Source organism: Poecilia formosa, unplaced genomic scaffold (genome assembly GCF_000485575.1).
Source record: "Poecilia formosa unplaced genomic scaffold, Poecilia_formosa-5.1.2 Scaffold438, whole genome shotgun sequence".
Taxonomy (NCBI): Eukaryota; Metazoa; Chordata; class Actinopteri; order Cyprinodontiformes; family Poeciliidae; genus Poecilia; species Poecilia formosa.
In genome coordinates this window covers 291,745-316,328 of record NW_006800377.1, presented here as the reverse complement: position 1 = coordinate 316,328, position 24,584 = coordinate 291,745, and the positions used below count along the sequence as shown (strand labels likewise).

At 39.0% G+C, this 24,584-nt stretch overlaps 2 protein-coding genes across 10 annotated transcripts in view; both read left to right on the top strand.

Annotated features, from left to right (window-relative positions):
* The window catches only part of LOC103155609 (NACHT, LRR and PYD domains-containing protein 12-like), a 204,212-nt gene that overhangs the window by 68,025 nt on the left and 111,603 nt on the right, over positions 1-24,584 (top strand). Inside the window, exons 1-4 of one of the 7 annotated variants that reach the window (XM_016663696.1) lie at positions 11,825-12,332; positions 14,582-14,619; positions 14,828-15,109; positions 19,710-21,453. The exons of 5 other annotated variants lie outside the window; for them this stretch is intronic. In XM_016663696.1, the coding sequence (XP_016519182.1) occupies positions 14,589-14,619; positions 14,828-15,109; positions 19,710-21,453 (2,057 nt within the window). In that variant the 5' untranslated portion in view covers positions 11,825-12,332; positions 14,582-14,588. Of the gene's footprint in view, positions 1-11,824; positions 12,333-13,021; positions 13,043-14,581; positions 14,620-14,827; positions 15,110-19,709; positions 21,454-24,584 lie in introns of those variants that run through there. One more of the 7 variants, XM_016663697.1, reaches the window with a different exon arrangement.
* On the top strand, positions 2,578-8,037 carry LOC103155624 (zinc finger protein 160-like). 3 transcript variants are annotated; one of them, XM_007577368.2, is made up of 4 exons: positions 2,578-2,612; positions 3,956-4,138; positions 5,402-6,814; positions 7,004-8,037. In XM_007577368.2, exons 3-4 carry the CDS (start codon positions 5,498-5,500, stop codon positions 7,094-7,096), a joined length of 1,410 nt encoding a protein of 469 aa, XP_007577430.1. In that variant the 5' UTR covers positions 2,578-2,612; positions 3,956-4,138; positions 5,402-5,497; the 3' UTR covers positions 7,097-8,037. The 3 variants fall into 3 exon arrangements, with proteins under 3 accessions (XP_007577430.1, XP_016519196.1, XP_007577428.1); XM_016663710.1 differs by lacking the exon at positions 2,578-2,612 and adding an exon at positions 2,754-2,864; XM_007577366.2 differs by lacking the exon at positions 2,578-2,612 and adding an exon at positions 2,757-2,837.

Here is a 24,584-nt window from a genome sequence, read left to right as displayed (position 1 = left end):
ATCCTGTGAAGTTGATCTGAGCCTTTTAAAGCTTCTAATTAAGGTTTGTTTTGTTATTCATCCTGAAGGTGTTTAAATAAAACACATGGAAACCACTTAATTAATCAATGTTGTTGTTTTTCCTCCAACTTCATAGTTTAAGTTGCTTCAAACTATGAATGTACTATTATACTTTCCGGTGTTTTATTTTGAAAGATCTCACAGGAAGCATATGTATATTTTTTTCTAGTTTCATTGTAATTTTAATTACCACATTAGGCCACCAGAGGGCATAAACACGGAGCTACGAGCCACACTCCTTGATTGCGGTTATCTAACCGTAAGATCTCGCTGCTCTGAATGAAGCGAGTCTGTAGCGCTGTAGCTATCTGGTTTCCAACTTCAGACCAGCGGGCTAACTGGTCCCCAATGGGATAAATCAATGGTCCTCAATTGGTACCGGGCCGCGGAAGAAATAATTAAATATTTCCGTTTTATGTTTTATGTATTATTTGAGTCTGGAGCATCTTTTATTTTGAAAATCCTTTAATCGGATTCTCTGTTACTTGCGCGCCAACATTGAGCCACAAGCAGCAAAATGAGTAAGAAACAGATCAGATGTCTTTGAAAAGTTTCTTTGCAAAGGGGAAAAGGGCCAGAGAAAAGACAGGAGGATGGATTTATCCCAGGCCGGTAGGTGAGTCAAACATTAAGCCGCTCTGTGTAACATGTGGCGACCGGCTGCTAATGAGGCAATGAAGCTTCAAACTGCTTCGCCACGTAGAGACCCAGCAGGCTGTGGATATGAGCAACACTTTGGGTGTCATTGTGTCTCATCACTCCCTGATGGGACCATCTCGTTGCAGAGAAACAAGCTCAGGGCTCCTGTGAGTTAAAATTTTCACGAAAGTAAAATGTTCGTTTTTGTGGCGCATCTGTGTCTTATTTTGAAGGGATATCTAAACGTTACCATAGCGACCAGAGTCAGAGAGCGTTTGGGCAGTGGTCAAGAGGATATGAGTAGAGCTTGAGAGCTTCTGATTGGCTACCTGTCACATTCAACAAGTTCTGTTCTCGTTCCCAGTCAGGGAAAACCTGACTGGGATAAAAAGGGCCAAGACAACCCGAATTGGGTACATGTGTATTCAGGCTTTAGCAACACCAACATTTAGAAGCCTTATCTGACGGTTCACCCCCACCCCCTCCCCCCGGGTCGCAACAAAATTTCAAAGTCTTGACCGGTCCGCGGTAATAAAAAGGTTGAGGACCACTGGGATAAATGAAGGCAGATACTTCTTCTGGGTTCACTTTAATGTTTCCTCTGTCAGTGTGAACTACAAGCAGCTCCACAGAGTTGAAAACAGCCGACAGAGACTCTGAGCGGAGCTAGCGATGCTAACGGACTCCAGCAGCAGCTTGGTTTACACAAAAACTGATTATCAGCAGCTGCAGATCTAAACTCTGATGCTGAACAGCAGCATTGATTTGATTCATGATTAAACTCGTAAAAATAATTTGTGTGTAGTTACAGTGTGTAACCACAAGAGGGCGATAGATAGCGAGTCTCTAGCAAAATCAAATCCAAAGAATTAAACAATCTTCTGTTTACGACAGTTGTCTATTTTTTTTTAAAGCTTCACTAACTTTTTAACTTTATTAATTGTTCTACGGGTGGTTTTATCCTGCTTATTGTCTGATCTCAGCTCATTGAATATTATCACTAATAAATGTGTTTTTCTTAATATTTATACTTTTTCCAGATTTTGAGTCTCAAAATTATAATTATTACTATTTCTAAGTAGTTGTTTATCTTGTGGTCTGAATTATTTTAATAATGAATCTCCATCTCTAATAGCATACAAGTACGAAATATTTAAATATTATTATTCACAGGATTAAGTTAATATGGCTGTAATCACTCGAAACTATTTAGTAAAAAGTTTGAAATTTATCAGATTTATTATGGTTGATTCAGTTCTTACTGAATCAACTAAGCTCATCAAATCAGAAAAGATTTGATGAGCTTAATTAAAACCAATGACATGAGTTTTCCAACTAAGAGCAAGGAAACATCTGAACCTGGCCTTAGGTAAGTTATCAAAGTCATGTAAATGACATTAATCAGATAAAAATATCACCAACTACAAACTATCATGACTGCAGACATTTTTCAGGCAAATTCAACTGGATTTCGTGTTTATTCACTTTTATAAAGTCAGATCAAGTAAGCTTGATTACTGTCGTTAAATAAGAGTCACTGCAGGATTTTATTCAGTCTGACTGACCAGAAAAAACGTCCTGTAAAGAGTTTCACACCGGAGTTTTCTTTTATGAGTTAAAAAGTCTTTATTACAAACTTAAGACAATATTAACAAAATGTCTTTTGTTAATATTTAGTGGTGGATTTTTTTTTATACCTTCACACATGTACTTTAACAATGAATTAAAAATTATAGTGCTGCACTTTTAGCTGCTGTATTGAGATAGAATCACATTTTCCATCTGCAATATCAGGATCTGCAACCTGAATCTCTGGAGAAACAAGAGGTTGATTTAATATTTCAAATGATGAAATATTGCTCCCTCCCTCTTCCCCTCCCCCAAAGGACGACAGATCCATTGCAAAACAGCGGGTAACTTCTTGTTTTGGAAATTATGAGTTTTATTCGAATTTAGTGTGTTATGAATGTAATTGCGAATTATCATCTTTACTGTTGAACATTTTAAATTCGTGGATTGTTGTTCTGAGTGTCAGATCGGGGTTTAAAAAGACAAGTTTAGCGGATCATACCATTATAATCTCTGAAGGTTTTCCCGCTCTCCGTCGCGCTCTTTCTGTTTGGATTCCATGGGAGAAGGTATGAAGTTTTATTTTTTTGTGTTCAGTAAGTGTATTTTAAATATAATAAGTGATGGTTCAATTACTGTTCTTTTAAAATATTGTGTTTTGGAGCAGTTAATCTTTGTTTAAAGGTGACGGAACTGTGTTAGCAGATACTTAGCTGCTCTTATGCTACATGAACATTGCTAATGAAGATGCTACATGCATGTGTTGAAAATAGTATCGTTCCTGGTTAAACAGGCGCTGTGGAGCACAGTTAATCCTTATGGGACGATTTTTACTGAAGTAAATTTAGTTTCCTCTTCACTTAGTCACTATTATTTACCACATTAATGTAAGGTTTTTCTTGACTTGTTAAAAGTGAAAATTAGAACAAAAAAGATAAACTATCTGATTAATATGACGAATATCTGTAGTTACGATAGTTCACCACCAGAGGGCAGTAAGAATTACAGAAACATATTCCTGAACATGTATGAATCTTTGTGTTTGTGTGTAATGTGTGGAATTATAATAATAACTTCCTGTATAAACTGTGATTTCTGTCCTGAATCCTGAAGCTGTGAAACTGAACCTTAAGGCTTTTTCTTCACCTTTCAGTTCATCCGTTTTATTCGCCTCTAAGCAGTGAACTTTAAATTAGCTGGCTGGCATCTCTAATAAAGCAAACTCCACTGGCTGAGCAGCACAACATTGGTTTTCAAAATAAAATAAAAGTACCATTAGTCTCACATTTAAAGAAAACAAACAACCTGTTAACTCTCTGATGAGGAGCTTCAAATGCAGGATGAATCAAAATACAAGACAAATATGGAAACCATATGTTTCTTTTTTTAAAGCACAATTAAACTAAATATAATCTCTTCCTATTTTGGTGTTTTTATTCTGCTTTTTTTTTATATGTATTTGTGGCGTAGTTGCAGATCTTGGCCACAAGGTGTCAGACATAACTCGCAATTTTCTTTCCCTGTTTGTGTTTATAGTTTAGATTAAAGCAAGAATGCACAGGTGTAATATTTATTCATCAGTAAAATATTTAAATAAAATTTGATGTTAAAATAAATAAATAAACTGCTTCTTGTATTCATAGTTGATTTCACTATTGTGCTGTTTCTGTTCTTTCCCATTCTCCAGACCAGTAGGGGGCAGTAGTGCTACTGTATGCAGAAGAAGAAGCTCCATTTAGTCAGACTGAATCTACTGCTGCAGCTCAACAGCTTCAATCCAACCAGAAAAGGAAAATATCTCTGCTGGCTCAGAGAAATCTTCCAGCTTCATAGCAGAACGTCTCAGTTTGTGAGCTGAACTTGTCTAAAGGTAACCGCCATGCTAACGCTAGTGCTATGGACATATGAGCCTGTGGAGAGAAGCTGTGAGGTTTTGGAGAAATGAACTTCAGAAACAGCAGCTATGCATCCAGCTGCTGTGGAATCACTAGCTAGTTAGCGCCCGATAGATTAGCATGCTAGCAGAAGCTTAGATCCTGTTTAGTTGATATTTATGACAAACAATTAAAATCCATCTTTTTACCTGAAACTGATGATCAATGATGTTGATCCTTCTGGTGGAAAACTGCTTCAGAAAAAGTTCCTGAACAACTGGAAGCAGAAAGTATCTGAGCTGGCAGCTAAGTTAGCTTGCTAGGCTAGTGGGGGCTAACTACAGATGGTGTTCAGAATAGAATAGAAATATTTTAAGTTGTTCCACAGAGGAGAAACTCAGGTGTAATAGCAGCAAGTCAGAGTTCAGTGCAGATTCACATTACGATAAAATTATATAAATATAAGAAGAAGAGACTGTTGAGCAGAGCAACTTTATAATATAAAAAAAGTTATTAAAATAGATTGATGAGAGAAAAGTTTAGTTTAGGTTAGTTTAAAGAAATAATAGCTACATAATGTCAATATGCATGTATGAATGATGGTGATGTTGAGATTTAAAACAACTTTTATGTATAGAAGCAGATCAATCAAATGTTAATTAGCATATACTTCATTTTAGTAGATATGTATACTATCTAACTAGTGATGTTCCTATCAATCAATCACCAATCATTCTCATTGAAAAAGTATGTGATCAGTGTTCGCTGATCATTTTTCTCTCGTACGTTGCAGCTTGTGATGTGCAATTCATCTCCACCTTTCTTAGAGTTAATTCCTGTCCACTGCGTGTTTGAGTTAAAAATGCTAAAAGTTTACTGTAAGTTTGAAAATATGACTAGGTAATGATGTCTTACTGGAATACATTATTGAACATTGCTTAGACCTCAACTATAGAGTCCTTAAAAAGGCAAACACAAAAAAAATTATATTAATGTTTGAGCTGTACGTTATCTCTTTCTAAATAAAGTTCATTACGTTTGTTCTTGGGCAAGACACAAGAACATGACGATAGAGGGGGACAGAGCGGAAATCGAATCAGCAACCCTCCAGTTGCAGTGCGATGTCCTGCCGCCATGGCACCTTTAAATAACATAAACAAAGCTTCGCCTGGTGACCTGCCATGCATCTCATACTCTGGGAGAAACGGTGCCACTGACTGGATCCACTCATGTGTTTCATCGTCTCTCTGCCTCTGTAGGAACATCAAAGAAACTGTAAAACGTCTGGAGAAAAACAAACATCCACGTTAAACATCTGTGACTGGTCTGGAAATCTCCCCTGCAAAATCGTCAGAATGCAGCAGAGTAGTCACTCTGAGGAGAAGCCATACTGCTGTGAGAGGTGTGGGGAAGCTTTCATCTGTCCCACAGACCTAAAAGCACACAAGCTGTCCCACAGAGGGGTTAAGCCATTCACCTGTGAGAGATGTTCAAAGTCTTTTAGATTCAGATGGGACCTAAAGACTCATGAACGGATCCACCATGGGAATGATTCATTCAGCTGCAGTGAGTGTGGAAAAAGTTTCCGCACAGAGAAACGACTCAAAGCTCACGGTGTCGTCCACACTGGAGAAAGACCTTTCACTTGTGACCAGTGTGGAAAAACATTCAGCTGGATGGAAAGCTACTACCTCCATAAGCGCACCCACTCAGGAAAACCAGCGAAACAGTACTGCTGTGAAGAGTGTGGAAAGATTTTCAGAAGTTTATCAAACCTGAATGCTCACAAACTCAGACATACCAAACAACGGCGATACTCCTGTGAAGAGTGTGGGAAAAGCTTTGCAAACCGTCCTCACCTCGTAGAACATCGAAACCTTCACAGTGGATTAAAACCCTACGAGTGTGACCAGTGTGGAAGATGTTTTACATACCATGCCTCCTTAAGATTACATCTCCCCATCCACAGTGATCAGAAACCATATGTCTGTGCTGAGTGTGGAAAGGGTTTTGCTCAAAAGCCTGTTTTCAGAGAACATCAGCTCGACCACGCTGGAATTAAACCTCACAGCTGTGAAGAATGTGGAAAGTGTTTCACAACAAGACACCGATTAAAAGTTCATCAATCCTCTCATGTTCGGGAGAAATGCTTCAGCTGCGACCAGTGTGGGAAAACTTTCACCACCAGAAACATTCTCAGAAACCATCAGAGGGTTCACACTGGAGTTAAACCGTTTTTGTGTGGGGAGTGTGGGAAATCTTTCAGAATACAAGGAAACTTAAAGATACATAGCCTCATCCACAATGAAGGAAGGTTCCCCTGTGACACATGTGGGGGAACCTTCTCTGAGAGGAATCAGCTAAAAGCACATCAGGTCATTCACAGAGGAGGGACACCATACTGCTGTGATCTGTGCGGGAGACTCTTCATCACGAAGGCATCTTTAGTGGCTCATCAATATGTTCATGCTGGTGTTGAACCATTCAAATGTGAGCAGTGTGGGAAAGCCTTCCGTCAAACTTGGAGCCTCAAATCCCACCGGAGGATCCACTCTGAAGAGAGACCCTACAGCTGTGAGCAGTGTGGGAAGAGTTTCAAATGGGGAAGTAATCTGAAGGTACACCAGAAGATCCACAGCAGGGAGCCAGCAGCCAGGAGGGGTCACTGTGAGGTTGGTGAAGATCTGGCTGGTTCTAAGTTACAAAACCCTTTTCTGAGGATTAGTTTAACTCCTTAATCTGAAACTGTTAAGAGTAGAAGTTCTTCTTAGCTTAGAGTTTTAATCAGAGCCTGGTGCCATGGTTGTAAAACATTGCAGGAACCCTGACTTGCTCTGTCTTCTGTGTGTTTGTTGCTTTAGAAGCAGAGCAGCACAGATGGAGCCACTTCTCAGCCCAGTGATGGAGGAGAACCAAACGGTTCTGAGAAAAAAGTCAGCAAAGAAAAACCTTAAAAGTTCCAGATCTGAGCTCAGTGAAGACAACCTGAAGCTCAGCAGTTCATGGTGTTCTAGTGTTAATGCCCCTGACCTTTGCCCTTCAGACAGGGAGCAGTTCAGTGACTCATCAAGAAGCTCTAAGCTGTTGCTAACATGGCTTCTCATATCCAGATGTTTTTGGGTTTCCCTGTTTATGGTGTGTTTAGTTAGCCTCAGTTAGCTCTGTAGCTAACAGCATAACTGGGTCAGCTGGTTCTAGAAGAAAGACAAATAGAACCAGCTTCAGATCAGTCAGAGGTCTTCAAGGAGACATTACAATGGTTGTTAAGACACAAGATGTTCTCGTGGAGGACATCTCTTGAGTTTTTGTTCATGCAGCTCTAAGCTCTTAGTTTGAAGGGGCTGAATCCCATTTCCTGTTCTAACAATGAAAGAAAAGAGCGTCAGACTAAACTTGATTGTTGCTGCCATTCTAAAATAGTTTGATTCACAGTTGGTGATGGAGGCATTAACGTCCTGCTAATCCAGATTAGAAAATGGGATTAACCCTTAATCTGTGCTCCAGGATCTGGGCTGATGTCCCAGTTGGTCTGTTGTTCTTGACTCTTTGTGTTCCTGAGCTGCTTCCAGCTCCACGTTGGGAACATTTAGATCCTGTTGGTGGTTCTGAGTTCTGGATGGTTGGAAAATGTTCCCTGGTGTTTCATATGACGGACCTGCTGCCACTGGCAGGAAATGGAGAAAACTGTTGATGTTGTTTCCTGTTCAGCCACCAGGTGGCGCCACCAGGTAGAGCTCTTCACTGAAAATCTAAGCAGAGTTTGAAATGTTGCTGCTGAGGGATGTTGATCAGTTTATTTCCAGAACTGGTTTGAAGTTAAAATGTCTGTTTGTGTTGCCGGGCTCGGCGTTGCTTCACCCAGACTAACAATAAAGTTCTACATTGTGGAAATGAAGAGGCTCAGAGTTTGACTTCAGTCAATCTGGTGGTGTGTTTATTCTGAACAGAATGGAGAAAAACAGTTTAGTAGCTCAAAATCACCCAGCAGACTTCAGCTCACCTGCCCAGGACAAAAGAACCACATAAAAACCTGCCGCACTATGCAGAAAAAGCAGCCAGCTAGTTCACACACACGCTGCAACAGTCAGGGCTAACGCTGGACTAAAACATCCTGCTGTCTGTTGACCTGTTGATGGCAACTAAAGCAAATATCTTAGCAACATGTTGTCCTTTACAACCAGAGTTGCCACCTTTCAGACAGGAAAGTATTTATTCTGCTTTATCTTATGGCTCCGTTTTTGATAAATTATTGATCCAGAAAGCAATTATTCAGACACAGAGGTGTGTGAGACCCAAAGCTGTACTTTATTCAGAGATGTACGACTTCAACGCATTTTCACTTCAGTAGAAGAATCAAGAAATAACTTCTGCTTTAAGGAAAACAGAAGAAAGTTGAAAAATAATTCTCAAGTACTGATGAAGCGATCATAGGTTCTGATTTAATATTTTATAGTTCTGTCATCAGACAGATAAAAATATAGTTATGTGTAAATTTTGGTACTTTAACGACAAAACGGGTCGGGGGCTGCAGGTCTTTTCTGCTGTGTTTCTGGTTAAAACATGTTTGTTCTTCATCCAGTGAAGTTTCTCAGTGGTTTGAGGAGCCAGACATTTTACTCAAGCAGCAAAACTTCAGAATCATGTTAATTAAGTAAAAGGTAATAAGTAATGACCTTTCAACATGCATCACAAAACCTGCAAACTCTAAAGCTCTGCTTTCTAACCAACGCTTCATAAGCTTAATAATAGGAGCCAGTAAAAAGACATAAAGGCTGTTTGTTAATGCAGACTTATTAGACAACCAGAAATATTACTCTAGGATTAAAAATATATATTAAAGAAATTAAAGCTGATCATTCAGTTATAGATGAGAAAATAACTGGGAATTTTTAAGATACAAAATTTGATTGGAAACTTCATATTTCAGCCAAATCTTACAAAGTAGGAAAAATAGTACAAATGCCATTTATTCAGAGAAATTAACCAAACTTGAAGCTTTTCTCATCCTAATAATCCAACATTAATTGAATTACAAACTGAGATGCTTCATAGTGTCTCTGAGAAAATACAAAACAAGGTTCCACAAATTGAAAAGTAATTTAAAATCTGAGTCAGATTATTTAGAGACATTGTTCTTTAAAATGCGGGAAAATAAATCAGCAGACTGACGGTCTTATTTAAATTATTTAATTGATTTATTTTGAAATACTATCAAACTTGATTATTTTTTTTAAAACAATGTAAAAAATTTCCAGAGGTTTTTACTGTGTACGCAGACCAGTGCATGTTCTGATCCATCAGGAGGATCTTCTGGTCCTAACTGGGTTTTCTGCAGAGCTGCTGCATCACCTGCTACTCCAGCTGAGCCCAGAGCTCCCAGTTAGCCTTAGCATGCAGCTCCAGTCACCATCATCCCAGTCCACACCAGAGTGAAGAATCAGAACCAAACCCAGTGGTTCTGCAGGCAGACAGAAAGACAAAGCAGCGATTCTGGTAGATTGGGTCCATATTGAACTGGATCCAACATGGAGACCAGCTTCACTCTTTCTGGGAGAAAATATGAACAAAACCATCAGGAGGAAAACTTAAAGCTTTGTCACCAGTTACCAGAACCAGATTCTGGAGGATGAACCAGTTAGATCCAGTCATGAACAAAGGGATCATGAATTCAGATCAATTTAAATCTTTATGTGGAATAAAGGGAGTTTCTCCAGAACTGGGACATTTAGTGTGACAGTATTGTTTGCATAAACTAATGTAAATAAAAAAATTAGAATTCAGTCAGAATTCTAATTTTTTTTTCCCCTTGGCCCTAATCCTCTTCCGTAAAATACAGAAGACAAATGAAAGCTCTTATTTTTACTCTAATTTGTCTAGCAGATGGCAGCAAGAGACCACAAATAAACCACAATGACATTATCGCAATCTTAATTCTTTTTTTTTTTTTTTCATTTTCCCCATTTCTTTACTCTTAATAAATTATTTCCCTTTCCCAAAAGGAATTATAATCGTTATTGCCACTTCTAATGCCCTTTTTGCTAATTTATCTGGCTTTTCATTTCCTTTTACCCCTTCATGAGTTGGTACCCAGCAGAACCAAACATCAATGCTACCTCTACATATAATCTAGATCAGTGGTTCTTAACCTGGGTTCGATCGAACCCCAGTGGTTCGGTGAGTCGGTCTCAGGGGTTCGGCGGAGCCTCTGCCGCGGAGGTAAAGAGACACTGTGTAAAGTCGTGATGACGCCCCGCTTTGCCATCACTTGCTGCAGAGGATCAGGTTACATTGCTGAGCCAATCAGAGCTGCGGAGGAGCCGTGATTGAAGGAGCTCCACTCAGCGTGGATTTGAACTTGTGTCTTTAATTACTTCAGCAAAGCTCACCGTAGCTTTCGGTGTACTTCTAAATCTGCTCCTTAGTCGCATCATTTCGGGGTTGGTACTGCCTCTAGTGGCGTGGGGGTGGTAACACAACTAATATAATTACATTACTAAATCAGAATACCGCAAAGTCTTTATTATTTATTATACATTTTTCATTCTCTTTAAGAATGTAGAGCTAATTAAATGATCTAAACAAGACCTTAAAGTGGTTCCAGTTTCTCTCGATTGCCAACCTGTTGAAACTGTGGCAAATTTTAAATACCTTGGGTCGTTCCTGGACAGTCAACTCAACTTTGCTAAAAACACCGAGTATATTTTGAAGAACTGTCTCAGAGACTCCACCTTTTAAGAAGACTTAGTGATCTTGGGGTGACCCAACTAGGCTCTAGTTGGGTCACCCATATGTCTTGAATTTGGGAGGGAAAAAAATAATATTTTATCACGAAAGAGGGGTTCAGTGAATGCGCATATGAAACTGGTGGGTTTGATAACTCAAAAAAGGTTAAGAACCACTGATTTAGACATTATAAATGTGTTATGACGATACTTGATGTTAGGATGATGGAAGAAAGGTATGAGGAATAAAACCAGATTTGACAATTAGATGGTTTTAATAAAACAAAAACAAAAAAAAAAATTCCTGATATGAAATAAATAATCTAGGATTATAAGATTTATTACATGTTGATGATTCATTCTTAACAGTGAAAGACTGAAGTTTACAGAAGTAGAGGCAGCAGGTTGTTAATATCTAGATTTATTTGCAGTGATGAGACATAAGACTGACAGATTAACAGGGACATTTATCTCTAGACCCCTTAAGACAAAGACTAGTTGGTAGAACCAGATCATGATTAGGCTTTTAGAAATTCACCTAAAACTGGTAACACAAGGAAACATCTAAAACCAACAGGATGAGACTTTAGTACCAACACCAAAGGTGCTAAACTGTTTTGTCTTATGAAATATGTTTTAATATTTTTCTATGTTTAATCATAAGAAGTCATAAACATGGAAATGTTATAATGGACAGTTGATCTAAACTGTACTGATTATATAACTGACAAGTTATAATTGTTAGCAGTCAGATGATTTTTGATAACTAGTTAATGCTTCAAATATAATGAATTAATATTGAACAATGATATCAATAATTAGGAAGAAATGTGATGTACAAAGTAATTCTTTGTTATTTAAATGATGTTTTGATTTCAAATGTCTAAAACATATTAATCACTAAGATGAGGAACAGAACAGAAATGTGAGAAAAGAGGAAATTATTGTGGACAGTGAAGAATCTTTCACAACAATTTCAACAGCAAAAAGAGGAATCTTCCAGTAAAGAGGGGTGACTTTATCAGTTCATGGGAAAAGCTACGTAGGCAAAGCAGCATAAAGCAGAACCACTGGCTGATGTTCGGGGTTCTGTCTCGGTACAGTCTTTGTGTTCACATGGAGAAGAGATGGTGACGACCTTCAGGGTTTGGAGAGAAGAACTGCAGCCCTGATGAACCACCAGCCAACAGCTTCACAATCTGGATTTACTCTCCAGGCTGCTGTTTCACACTGAGGGTTTCTTTTTGTTGGAGCCAAGAACTTTCTCAGGTTTTGTCAAGAACAAGTTGAAGAATTTTTTTTATTTGGTTTTTGGGGCTACATTTGTCCACTGGGGGAAATTGGATTTTTGCCAAGTAATTTACTCAAAGACTGAATGGATGAACCCAGGAAAGGGATTTCTATGTGGTGTGGGCCTCTCTCCCTCCGTCTGCTTGCATTTAAAAAGTTCACTCAACCACAGTTTTAGGTAAGATAATTAAATGTGATTCAAGGATTTAAAGATTTTCACAACTTCTGTATTTTTTTCTGTTTTGCTGGATTTCCTACTGTATTTTACCTGCTAAGCTCTGCAAAATAGAGCAGTAGAAATCTGACTGGAAGTTGTGGAATGTGGAGTTTAACCACATCTCCAGGTCCCAACCGGGTTTTCTGCATCACCTGCTGCTCCGGTTGAGCCCATCATCCCAGTCCACACCAGAGTGAAGAATCAGAACCAAACCCAGTGGTTCTGCAGGCAAACAGGAAGACAAAGCAGCGGTTCTGGTGAATCAGGTCCATATTGAACTGGATCCAACATGGAGACCAGCTTCACTCTTTCTGGGAGAAAATATGAGCAAAACCATAAGGAGGAAAATTTAATGCTCCGTCACCAGTTACCAGAACCAGTAGCTGCTGCTGATTCTGGAGGATTAACCAGTTAGATCCAGTCATGAAGACGAGGATTAGAGGAAAACAAATTCTGTCTCAGGTTCTATTTGACATTAAATCCGTTTCCTGAACATTTTAATTGTTTTCCTGCTCAGTTTGAGGAGCAGAGAGTCGGGCTGGGAGACAAAATGAAGATCCATGAATTCAGTCAGAAGATGGAAGACCATGGATCTGTCCGTCTGTGAGGAGAGACCGGTCCAGACCAGAACCTCCAGAGTTCAGTACTGAACCTGGACCCTCAGACAGAAAGTAAGAAACCAGTTTCTATCTGGTTCATGTGAAACTATAGAAATAAAATATAAATGATATTAACTGGTTGATCTTCAGTGTTTGATCAAAAGTAACTTAAATTTCTTCCATATTAATTTAAAGTTAAACATGAAGGATGTTGGTCAGTAAATCAGTTTGAATGAAAAATGATGAAAATGAAAACAAAAACCAGCAACAATGTGAGGAGCAACGACTCAGATTGTCTCTGAACTGGATGTTGCAGCAACTAGTTGACTCTTTACTCTGTAGTAACTTTTCCATCCTAGTCTCTCGTCTCAATCACGTCACTAAACTGATTTTTCCAAGATGAACTAGGTGAGTTTGTCAGACAGTTAAAATTCTATAAAAATATAAATTATTTACCAAAGTGGAACTATAAACTAAAGTTTACCACAATAGGGTTCGGATGGTGAAGCGGTTACAGTGGCGCCCCCTAGAGACTGTATAGACCACTGCAGTCCTGAGTTGGACTGTCCTCACGTCCTTTGTCTGTCCTCCTCTCTGTCCACTTCCTGTTGGATGATTGTCAAATAAAAGCAACTAGTGCAAAAAAAAAAAAAAAACCTTAAATAAACACTGTGGGCGTTTTGGTCCAAAGTGACAGAAGATCCAGATGAACAGCTTTAGTTATGATATCAGGGACCAGGGGCCTCGTGCATAAAAGACTGCGCAGTTTTGACACTGACTTGGAGTACTGCAGTGACTGTATGAAGCTATGTCACTTCAGAGATCCAGGATCATAAAGATGCTAAACAGGAGGAGCTTTCTGCAGCTGATGCTGCCACCTAGTGATAGGAGCAACATATTACAGTCAGATAACAAGAAGCAGGATTTAGATATTTTCATTTCAGCCTGAAGGAAATCAGATCCTAGAATGATTGACAGTCTGCACTGATACTTAAAGAAACATTGTCCCTCTAGGAGCCATATATACATTTTAGAGACTTCATACAGTATGATGTTTTTCATTTGTTACTCTATTTGTAATTATAACTTGTTTAAGCTGATTGCGTGGTGCCTTTTGATTGACTTTTTGACTAATTGGTTAATAAAGGATCGAAGCACTTGCTCATTGTAGAAGTCTGGCATCTTGAGAGTTACACAATCTTTTGACCGTCACTTTATTTGTTTTGAAACAAATCGTTTTTATTTCCTTTTTATTAAGTCCCATAAAGACTTACAGTAAACATAAACGGTGGATTCAAGGCTTCTTTCTTTTAAGAAATGTGTCACGTACAAAGAGTTTTAAGGGGCTAGACTAGTGAGAGCTTACTGCACTTAGAATCCCTAATGAAGTAAAGCGTGATAAATTGTCTCAGATTTAAATGTTTTTATGTAGTCAGTTTATATAACACATATTACAGCTTTCATAGTATGTTTGTCTGGTTGGGTGTAAGTCTGTTTTTAAATTAGATTTTTCCATGTTTAATCTGGTATGTTTATGTTCCTTTCCAACTTCTTAAGAGCAAATTAAAGTGTTTATGAAATAAAAACATTAAGAATCTTCATGTTTTCCAGATAAAAGATGGCAGAGCAGGAAGTCCAGCAGGATTTCGGTAAGTGATCATAAGCAGAAATGAAGTATTACAAAACAGAATCAGTGGTCGTCACTCAGATATGAGGCAGAAACAACAACAGGTTTAGACCTGAAGAGCTGATCAACAGACTGAATCTCTGGATGGAGCAACATGAATAGTTGATCTTCATCAAGTTTTTCTCTCAGACATCAGTTTGAATGAATCTTGTTTCTGTTTCTGCCTACAGAGAAAAAACTTTCAGATGTTCGAGTTAAGTTTGTGGAGAGAGTTTCTGAGGAAATCCTGAAACAGCTCCTTGATGACCTTCTATCAGATTGTGTCTTTAATTACATGGAGATAGAGGAAATACTGCAGAAGAACCCAATCAGAGCAGACAAGGCCCGCAACACCATAGATGCTGTGATGAAGAAAGGACACAGAGCCTGCAGATTGATGATCAAACGTCTTCATCTCATAGATCCGACTCTGTCCAACCAGCTGGGTTTGTCCTCTGACTCCTTTGGTCCAGGTGAGACACACAGTTCATTAAAGCTGCTTTTACAGCCTCTTCTTTCTTTGAGTCAACTGTAAATGATAAATAAATTTGTCCCTTTCAAATATTTTCTGATTTCAAAACTTGTAGCAGAGAAAAAGTTAAATATATTAATCTGCTTGATGTTTGATGACACAATATGGATTCTTCTTCCAGCAATTGAATATGCAATTATTGTGACATGTTAAGTTTAAAATTTGATGGGTAAACTTGGATTATGATGGGATCGTTTTCACCTGGAATGACGCTCCACAATATAATGTTGTGCAGCTTGTGTACCCAACAGAGATAAAATGAATGTTTCTGTAGATTTACTATTAAATGAGCAGCAGCTGTAGTTAACTCTCCTCTGATGTTTTCAGTGACAGTCAGCAATGGAGAACCTCAAGGTTCTCGTTGTGATGGACTAAAATAAACCCAAATATTTCAGTTTGCCTTTGTGAAATTAATTGTTGGCCCAAACATAATAATAAAGACTCAGATCAGCTGATTATTCTTCTATACAATTAAATACAAATAAATTCTGGCACTTTATTATTATTTTTTTTAATTGTGCAACTTTATGAATTTAGGCAATGCAGGCAAAATATGTAAACAAATAACTACACATGAACTTTATTTCTTTTAAATCCAAATGAAAAATAGCTAATATTATGTAGTTTGGTCTTTCATGTTTGCTCCGACAGAACTTTGAGCACAGCTGCATCATTTCTCTCTTTATTGCTTCCTGTTTTTCAGAGCGACAAATTAAAATCTGGAATATATTTAGATAGCCATGATGTAAATCTTCCCATAAGTGATGAACATATGCAACCATAGAAAGTTGGTCAGTGGTGTCAGCTTTGTTACAGGACAGACGATTAATACGTTCAAAGCCAAAAGGCTAGATAGAAAATCAGAGGAGGGTAAGAAAATATGCAATAGGACATTTGTAAATCTTTGATCTTAATGCTTTTTTCCACACATGATAGTCCACTAAACTCATTTTATTGGGACCAAAATTGCAACATTTGTTACATTTTCAGCTGCTGCATTTCTCATTCACATTGCACTGAGTCAAACAATCCAAACTAGTTGAAAAACATGCTTCCCTAATCGTCAGTGGGGGGCGCTGCACCAAGAATTACTTAAAGAAATGACAAAAAAACCTCAGACAAAAACATGAGTGTAATTTCCTGTTCCACAAAATGTAAATAGAACTATTCAGATTTTAAGTCAGATTTTGTTTTCACATCTGAATAAATATTTCTCAGACAAAGTTTATTATTGCAACTAATCTCAGATCCTTTCATGGTTCCATGTGTTGTGGTTTGGCTGTAACAAGATTTCATCTCAGCTCCTGCTGCCTTCCAATCACCTTCAACCATTAACATGTAACTGGACAGGTGTACCTAATAAGGTGGCCAGTTTGGTTCTTTGTTTCCAGCTTGCAAACAATACTAAAAAAATGCAACTTCAAGTTAAACAATTAGATCAGTGTTTCTCAACCCTGGTCCTCACCGCCCCCCTGCTCTGCATGTTTTAGATGTGCCTCTATTCCAGAACATGATTCAAATGATTGCAGGACCATCAAGTACTGCAGAAGCCTGTTAATCACCCAGAGATACAATTCAGGTGTGTGGCAGAAGGGAAACACCTAAAACATGCAGGACAGGGGGGCCTGAGGACCAGGGTTGACAAACACTGACTTGGATAGATCTCTGAAGCTCAAAGGTCAGAGGTCACTCTGGGGGAAACATGTCTGATTAATTGAATTTTCTATTATCCGTCACCTCTGTGAGCTCAAGAAACTGAGTCTCAAATTTTGTCCCTTTGTCTTTGGACTGATGTTGGAATAACTTTCTTCTTTAGATGCGAATAAATGTTTTTTTCTGTTGATTTTTTTCTGTTTTGTTGAATTTTTACTTCATTCATTTGTAAATGCAAACTACTGAGCCCTCGAGAGGATAAGGGGAATTTTTTTCTTTTGCGTTCCCTCTCAATAATCTACTGATCAGTTCATGCGGCATAATTGATACTGTAAGACTTTCTTTTGGTGGCCGCCATACTTTCTGCTTTAATACAAGGTTATGTGAGGTTTTTCCATGAATGTTAATATCTCGTTGTGAAATATCTGACGTTTTATATCTTTTTCTTTAGGATAGAAAGGCACAACAAACCTATGACATAAACAGAAACTTTCTGTAAGTAGGAAAGAAATAAAAATACATCCAAACTATTTGGACTATTACTGAGTTATTATCGGGGTAATCAGTCATCTGATTGTGTCTGTGTTGTGTTTGTCTGAATGGTTTAAAGGGCTGCTGTCAGTGCCGTTCAGTGTCAGAGCCTTAACAGACATAATCATGCAGTAAATAAATCTACTTTCAATCAGGTTTTTTTTTGCCCCAAAGAGTTAATAATAATAAACACGTTTTATTATTATAATACACGACAGGTGGTAGAGGGCCGCACTGGGTTAACTAGGGGAATCTCATCTGTCCGTGTCTCAATCAACTCCAAACCTTTTCTTTGTTCTGTCATAATTATCGATTTATTCCATTGTGACTATCTTGCTCCAAATTTTGCGAGGACTGACTACCCCGATCACCCGCTTCCTCCCAGTAACCTTCCCATTCATACTTGATGACGTCACGCCCACATCAACACACCCACCACTCAAGTGTCAAAGCCTTGTGCTCCTGTCATATAAATAATTACTTATTTCATTCATATGGCTCTTAGAGAGCCTCAGAGAAATTTTGTTTATTATTATTAACTCTTTGGTGCAAAAACTGATTGAAAATCGATTTATTTAAGGTATGTTTATGTCTGTTAAGCCTCAGATGGAACGGCACTCACAGCAGCCCTTTAAACCATTCAGACGATCACAACAGAGACACAATCGAAACTATCAGAATCAGAAGAATTTATTGTCATTGTCAGAAAGACAACAAAATTGCAGTTTTGTTGTCTTTGTTGTTGCGTCTCGTGATGCAACAACACGAGGGGGGGAATGGGATGAGGGGATAGTTGGCTGAGGCCTCGCAGCCCAACAGGCACCGCCCTTGCAGGAGGAAATAGAAAAAATAAGAAAAAACATCCGGTAAGGTAAGGAGAGGAAAAACAGCCTGTCTCACACTCTGCTCTTTGCAGGGCAGAGCTTGAGATGAAGAAAAAACCTCGGCACTTAAGCACATATAAACACATATACTGTAGACAAAGCAAGCCGGGTACAAGGAGGAGGTATGATGTGCAAATGGGTCTCACGTGAGTAATGTGTGTGTCAGACCATTAACCCTAACTGAAGCACAGACAATCATTTGTCCGTGATTGTCTGTGAATATAGCGTCGGGTTCACACACAGCGTAAACAGTTCAGGGCCACAGATGTCCAGAGAGGAGGGGGACAGCAGAAAAGAGCCTTCTTTAGACATAACAACCAGGGGAGGATAGCTGGCCAGCTAAGGCCAGCCCAGGGAGCCAGATTCTGATAGCAACAATTTGGTTAGGTTAGGCTGACATTCATTTAATGCCTTCCTTGAAAGTCTTGCAGGTGGTTCTCAGTGGCAAATCCAAACAGCCGAATTTAGGGTCTATCGCCTGATCCAAGCGAACAACGTTCTCCAAGGTCACACCATATTCACTCTGAGTCCGAGATCTGCTGCTCGGCCACGGTCCTGTTCCAGGATCGCACCCAGTCTGCGGCTCAGCTCCCGTATCATCTCAGTCTGAGTGTTGATCGCTCTGCAGATCCCATCAACTGCACCCGGCAGCCTCAAAGTTGCCAAAACTGCCGCCAGTATCTTCCAAAATTTCCGATAAGCCAGGTTTCAACCAACTCCAACAAGCAGAAAGTCTGTTATCATAAATCCAATCATGTACAGATCTTCAATGTCCTCAACTGACAGCATCGTCAGACACAGTCTTCCACTTCCATGTAGAATCCAAATCCAGCGAAGAATGTCCCGTCGGGACACAAGGGTTCCCCTTTGCCGGGTTTCCAAGTGGAAAAAATGGTATCAATTGCATTGAAAGACCAGCTGACCAGATCCATAATTTGCAACTTTGTAAGCTATTCAGAAAGAGACTCTGAAAACACAGGACACAGACGCTGAGCAGGGAAGATATGGAGGACAGGGAGACAGAGAAAGTGCGTCCTCCTGCGAAGAACAGAGCAGATGACTTATTACCTGTGATAATAACTCAGAAATAGTCCAAATAGTTTGGATGTATTTTTATTTCTTTCCTACTTACAGAAAGTTTCTGTTTATATTATAGGTTTGTTGTGCCTTTCTGTACTAAAGAAAAAGATATAAAACGCCAGATATTTCACAAAGAGATATTAACATTCATGGAACAACCTTAAATAACATTGTATTAAAGCAGAAAGTACAGCGGCCACCGTAAGAAAGGCTTACAGTAATCAGTTATGCCGCATGAACTGATCAGTAGATTATTGTGGGGGAACGCAAAAGAAAAAAATTTCCCAATGTCCCCTGGAGGGCTCCGTATAAACGTCTTCTGACAACATTAAAAATTATTTTATTCCTGATATTTAGCTGAAGTATTTCCTCTTGTGTGTTCTTTGTTTTCAGATTTTGATATTCGGTGTCAACAGGAGCTTAAAGAGTATCTGAAAATGAAATTCCAAGGTCTCTATGAAGGCATCGCTGAATATGGAAGTGAAACTGTTCTGAACCAGATCTACACAGAGCTCCACATCACAGAGGGGTTAACTAGAGAGGTCAACCAGGAACATGAGGTCAGACAGATTGAAACAGCATGCAGGAAACAAGAAACAGCAATCAGAAGAGAAGACATCTTTAAAGTCCCACCTGGAAGAAATCAACCAATCAGAACAATGATGACCATGGGAGTGGCTGGCATTGGGAAAACACTGTTAACACAGAAGTTCACTCTGGACTGGGCTGAAGGCAAAACCCACCAAGACATTGAATTCATATTTCCATTCACTTTCAAAGAGCTGAATGTACTGAAAGAAGAAAAGTTCAGCTTATTAGGACTTATTCATAAATTATTTTCTAAAACCAAAGGAATCAGCAGCTTTGAAAGTTTCCAGGTTCTGTTCATCTTTGATGGTCTGGATGAGAGTCGACTTCCTCTGGACTTTGATGATAATGTGATCCTGACTGATGCTACAGAGTCCAGCTCAGTGGATGTTCTGCTGACAAACCTCATCAGGGGGAACCTGCTTCCCTCTGCTCTCCTCTGGATAACCACACGACCTGCAGCAGCCAATCAGATCCCTGCTCAGTGTGTTGGCATGGTAACAGAGATCAGAGGGTTCGCTGACCCCCAGAAGGAGGAGTACTTCAGGAAGAGATTCAGAGACGATGGAGAGAAGGCCAGCAGGATCATCTCCCACATCAAGGTGTCACGAACCCTCCACATCATGTGTCACATCCCAGTTTTCTGCTGGATCACTGCTAAAGTTCTGGAGGATGTGATGAAGACCAGAGAGGGAGGAGAGCTGCCCAAGACCCTGACTGAGATGTACATAGAGTTCCTGCTGGTTCAACTCACAGTTAAGGAGGACAAGTATAGTGGAAAAGCTGAAGATCCAGAGAACAGGAAGCTGATTGAGTCTCTAGGAAGTCTGGCTTTTGATCAGCTGCTGAAGGGAAACCTGATCTTCTATGACAAAGACCTCAAACGTTGCGGCATCAACATCAAAGATGCTGCGTTGTTCTCAGGAGTTTTCACTCAGATGTTTAAAAGGGAAAGAGGAAGGCGGAACATCTCCGTCTACTCCTTTGTTCATCTGAGCATCCAGGAGTTTCTGGCTGCCGTCTACATGCTCCACTGCTTCACCAGCTGGAGGAAAACAAAAATGATCAAGAGTTTGCTGGGAAAATATTATTTTTTCATTTCTTTGGGTGAGTTCATGAAGAAAGTCATGGAGAAATGTCTCAGCAGTAAAAATGGCCACCTGGACCTGTTTGTCCGCTTCCTTCATGGTCTCACTGTGGAGTCCAACCAGAGACTCTTAGAGGATCTGCTGGGTCAGACAGAGAACCGTCCAGAAACCATCCAGAGAATCATCACCAACCTGAAGGAGATGAACACTGATAGAATCTCTGCTGGCAGAAGCATCAACATCTTCTACTGTCTGATGGAGATGAACGACGTCTCATTTACTCAGGAGATCCAACGGCTGCTGGATTCAGGGAAGCATCTCTCAGTGACTGACTGTTCAGCTCTGGCCTTCATGCTGCAGATGTCAGAGGTTCTGGATGAGTTGGACCTGGAGAAGTACAACACATCAGATGATGGACGACTGAGACTGGTTCCAGCTGTGAGGAACTGCAGAAAGGCTCGGTGAGTCCAGATGTTTTCATTGTGTGAATGCTGATTCAGCACTATTGTCCTCCTGTTTCTTCTTCTTTCTTAAAGTTGATTCTGGATGTTTTTGGTCTTTAACTACTTCCTTCATCCTTTGGACTATTTCTTTTTTTTTACTTTATATTTTGCTGTTTGTGCAGTTTTAGAAATATAAACCATTCAAACTCTCACAAACAAAAATTGCTAATTGTTTTTGTTCAACTGAATGCTCTGCAATTTTTGTTAGTGAGAGTTTGAATGGTTTATATTTCTAAAACTGCACAAATAGCAAAATATAAAGTAACAAAAGAAATAGTCCAGACAATTAAATGATAATTGTAAAACCCAAAGTGAGTACCTTCACAATAAAAAGAGGTAATTACATTGATCAGATGTTTGGCACCAAGTTCAGGTAGACATTTAATTACTTCCAATATATTTTTATCAGCAGCAAGTCTTAATGCAAATCAGTCTCTATATAGGATACATTTATTGGCCAACTGATTTATGGACCAGTTGATTTCTGGGAGCCGATTTTCTTAATTTTTTTGAATCATGATTGGCTGATATTTACATATGAAGCCCATCTTATCCCCTCATCTTATCTTTGTCAGCAAAGGTTTATAAATCAGCCTCTGTCCTCTTTTGCTCTGAGAGGTTTGACTGACCAGATCAGGTCTGAACGTTTACAGTTAACAATATTCACCCCACTGTTGCAACTCAGTGACTTTCTTGCCATATTTAGCAACATTTCAGACAAAAAAAAATCATGTTGGCCAAAATCAAAATCGACAAGTCAGGCTTTTCAAATATCAGTAACCAGGAATCGGTCAGAAAACTGCAATCGGTGCAGCCTTACACACATTTTCATGATTTTCTTTGATTAAATAAATTGTATTAAATAAATTAGATAAATAAATTTCTCTTAAGCATTAGTACAATAGCTAAAAGGTTAATTTATACGAGGTGAGTCTTTCTCCCCTGAGAATGTGGATTAGTACCAGTAATGGACTGATTCTGAGCCTTCAAATGATTTTAACAGAAGTTTCACGTAACTTGGAAGTTGATGTAAAAATAATGTTTGTTTTAGCCACAAAATGATTCTGCTCAGGAGCAAACAACATATCTCCAACTACAGCATAGAGCAGCTCATTGAAGTTGCAGCTATGTAGCCTGACGTAAAAACATTTTGCTTGACAATATCAAACATTTGGAAGTTTTAATTATTGTTATCAAACGTTATCAAACACAACGTTTTGAAGCCAAAAACACCTCAGAAATATAAAGAGCCAACCATGAGAATCAACTCATTTAAAGTTTAAACTCAGTTTCCTTGAACTGGACTGTTCCAGGTTGCTATCAAGCTAATTTTCTATTAGCAGCTCCACTAATCTTTCTGATAAACATTACATTACCAAGGCACATTAATAAATGTGACAACCTTGAACCTAATACAACAAAAGAAAAACAATGTCAGCCCAAATAAATAGTTTATATAAAGAATCAAAAAGACGTAAAAAAGGAATAAGAGGAACTGCTTAAAGAACATAGTTCAACTAGAAAGTGTGCATTTCCTATGAAAATGCAAGTGTGAATATTTAATGCTCAATGCTGAAGGCTTTGATGAAAATGTCATAAGCATTTAAAGCACATTGCTGAAGACTTGCAGAAATGTAAGTCCATGCAGTGTGAAAACCCAGGTAAAAGCAAAAATTAGCTAAAAAGCTAAAACTAGCTAAAATAATAATGATAGCAAATAGGCTACCACTAGCATTATAGTAATATATTCCATGCAATGTAAAAAAAAAAAAATAAATAAAGAAAAAAGAAACATGTAAAACCTAAAATTTGAAAAGAACAGAAACGTTCCTCTATTCCTTCTGTTTAAAAACGGTGGGTGAATGAAATCCAAACCTTTTATGGTTTCTCAGATATCAAGATTTGTTTGGAGGCATCATTTAGCACGGTGAATACAAAAAACATGATACATGCAGCACAATAAAAGCAATGTCAAAAGTTCAAATTATTCCCAGGTGTTAAACAGCATAAAAGCTGTTAAACTGCCCAACTTCAAAATGGCCGCTGCCTTGTGTCCTCCATGACAGCCCTGAAACTGGATGATTGATTTTCATTAATAGGCAGGACCTGAAACATCCACTCTGAAACGCAGACATTTTATATTGTAATTCTGAATTCTGCCACAGGATGGAGCCGTTTCCCCCATGGCGAAAAAAATTCATAAAAAGCTGAATATTGCAAAAAGTATGAAGGTTATGAACACAAGAGATATAGCCAGCATTGGGAGACCAAGTATAAAAGTTGAAAATAGCACGAAATATGCAGGAGAAGAAGCGCAACGAAATGTATGGAACAACCAGAAAAGTCGACGTCAATGGTACCTATAGCATTCACACTAAAAAGATCAAGACCTAGTGTGGAAACTGGCCACACTGCAGCAGGAGGCAAACTGGAGGCGCAGATGCTGCCCCCCCAAACACCACATCAATGGAGGTGGCCTTAGTGACTGTTCATAGTTAAATGAAAGAACCAGATTAAGGCTGAATGTCCTGAGTACAAAGACAAGATTAGGTCGACTGATTCTGGGTCAGTTAGCGTTAGCAGCTCATTGTTAGCAGCTCATCGTCAGGTCTGGTGCCTTTAATAGTTCCTCCCATAATGTTCTTGTTCTCTGATGGCTCAATAAAAACACCACAGTGGAGCTGAGGGTTCAGCCTGGGCCACAGACCCTTTCCTGTTGTATCTGATGATCCACGTTAATCTGAATCCAAAGCCAATCTGCAGCTTTTAGCTGAAGCAGGTTGACGACTGTCCACTTTCTACTTTGTTACAGCATCAAATCCAGCAGATGAACGGAGACACAACTGGGAGCATCATGTGTCTGGTCTGCTCCCAGTTTCCTCTGTGGCAGCATTTAATAATCTGCTGCTGGGAGCCATGTTTCTATAGAATATACTACTATTATTAATGATGAGGAGGATTCTAGATGCTGCAGCAGCAGATATGGGCTAAACAAACCCAGAGATGCCAGAGGTCCCCAGCAGGCTGGACTTCCTGCTATGCATTTATAACTCACTTCCTGCTTGGTGGAAGATCTCAAGGAGCCAAAC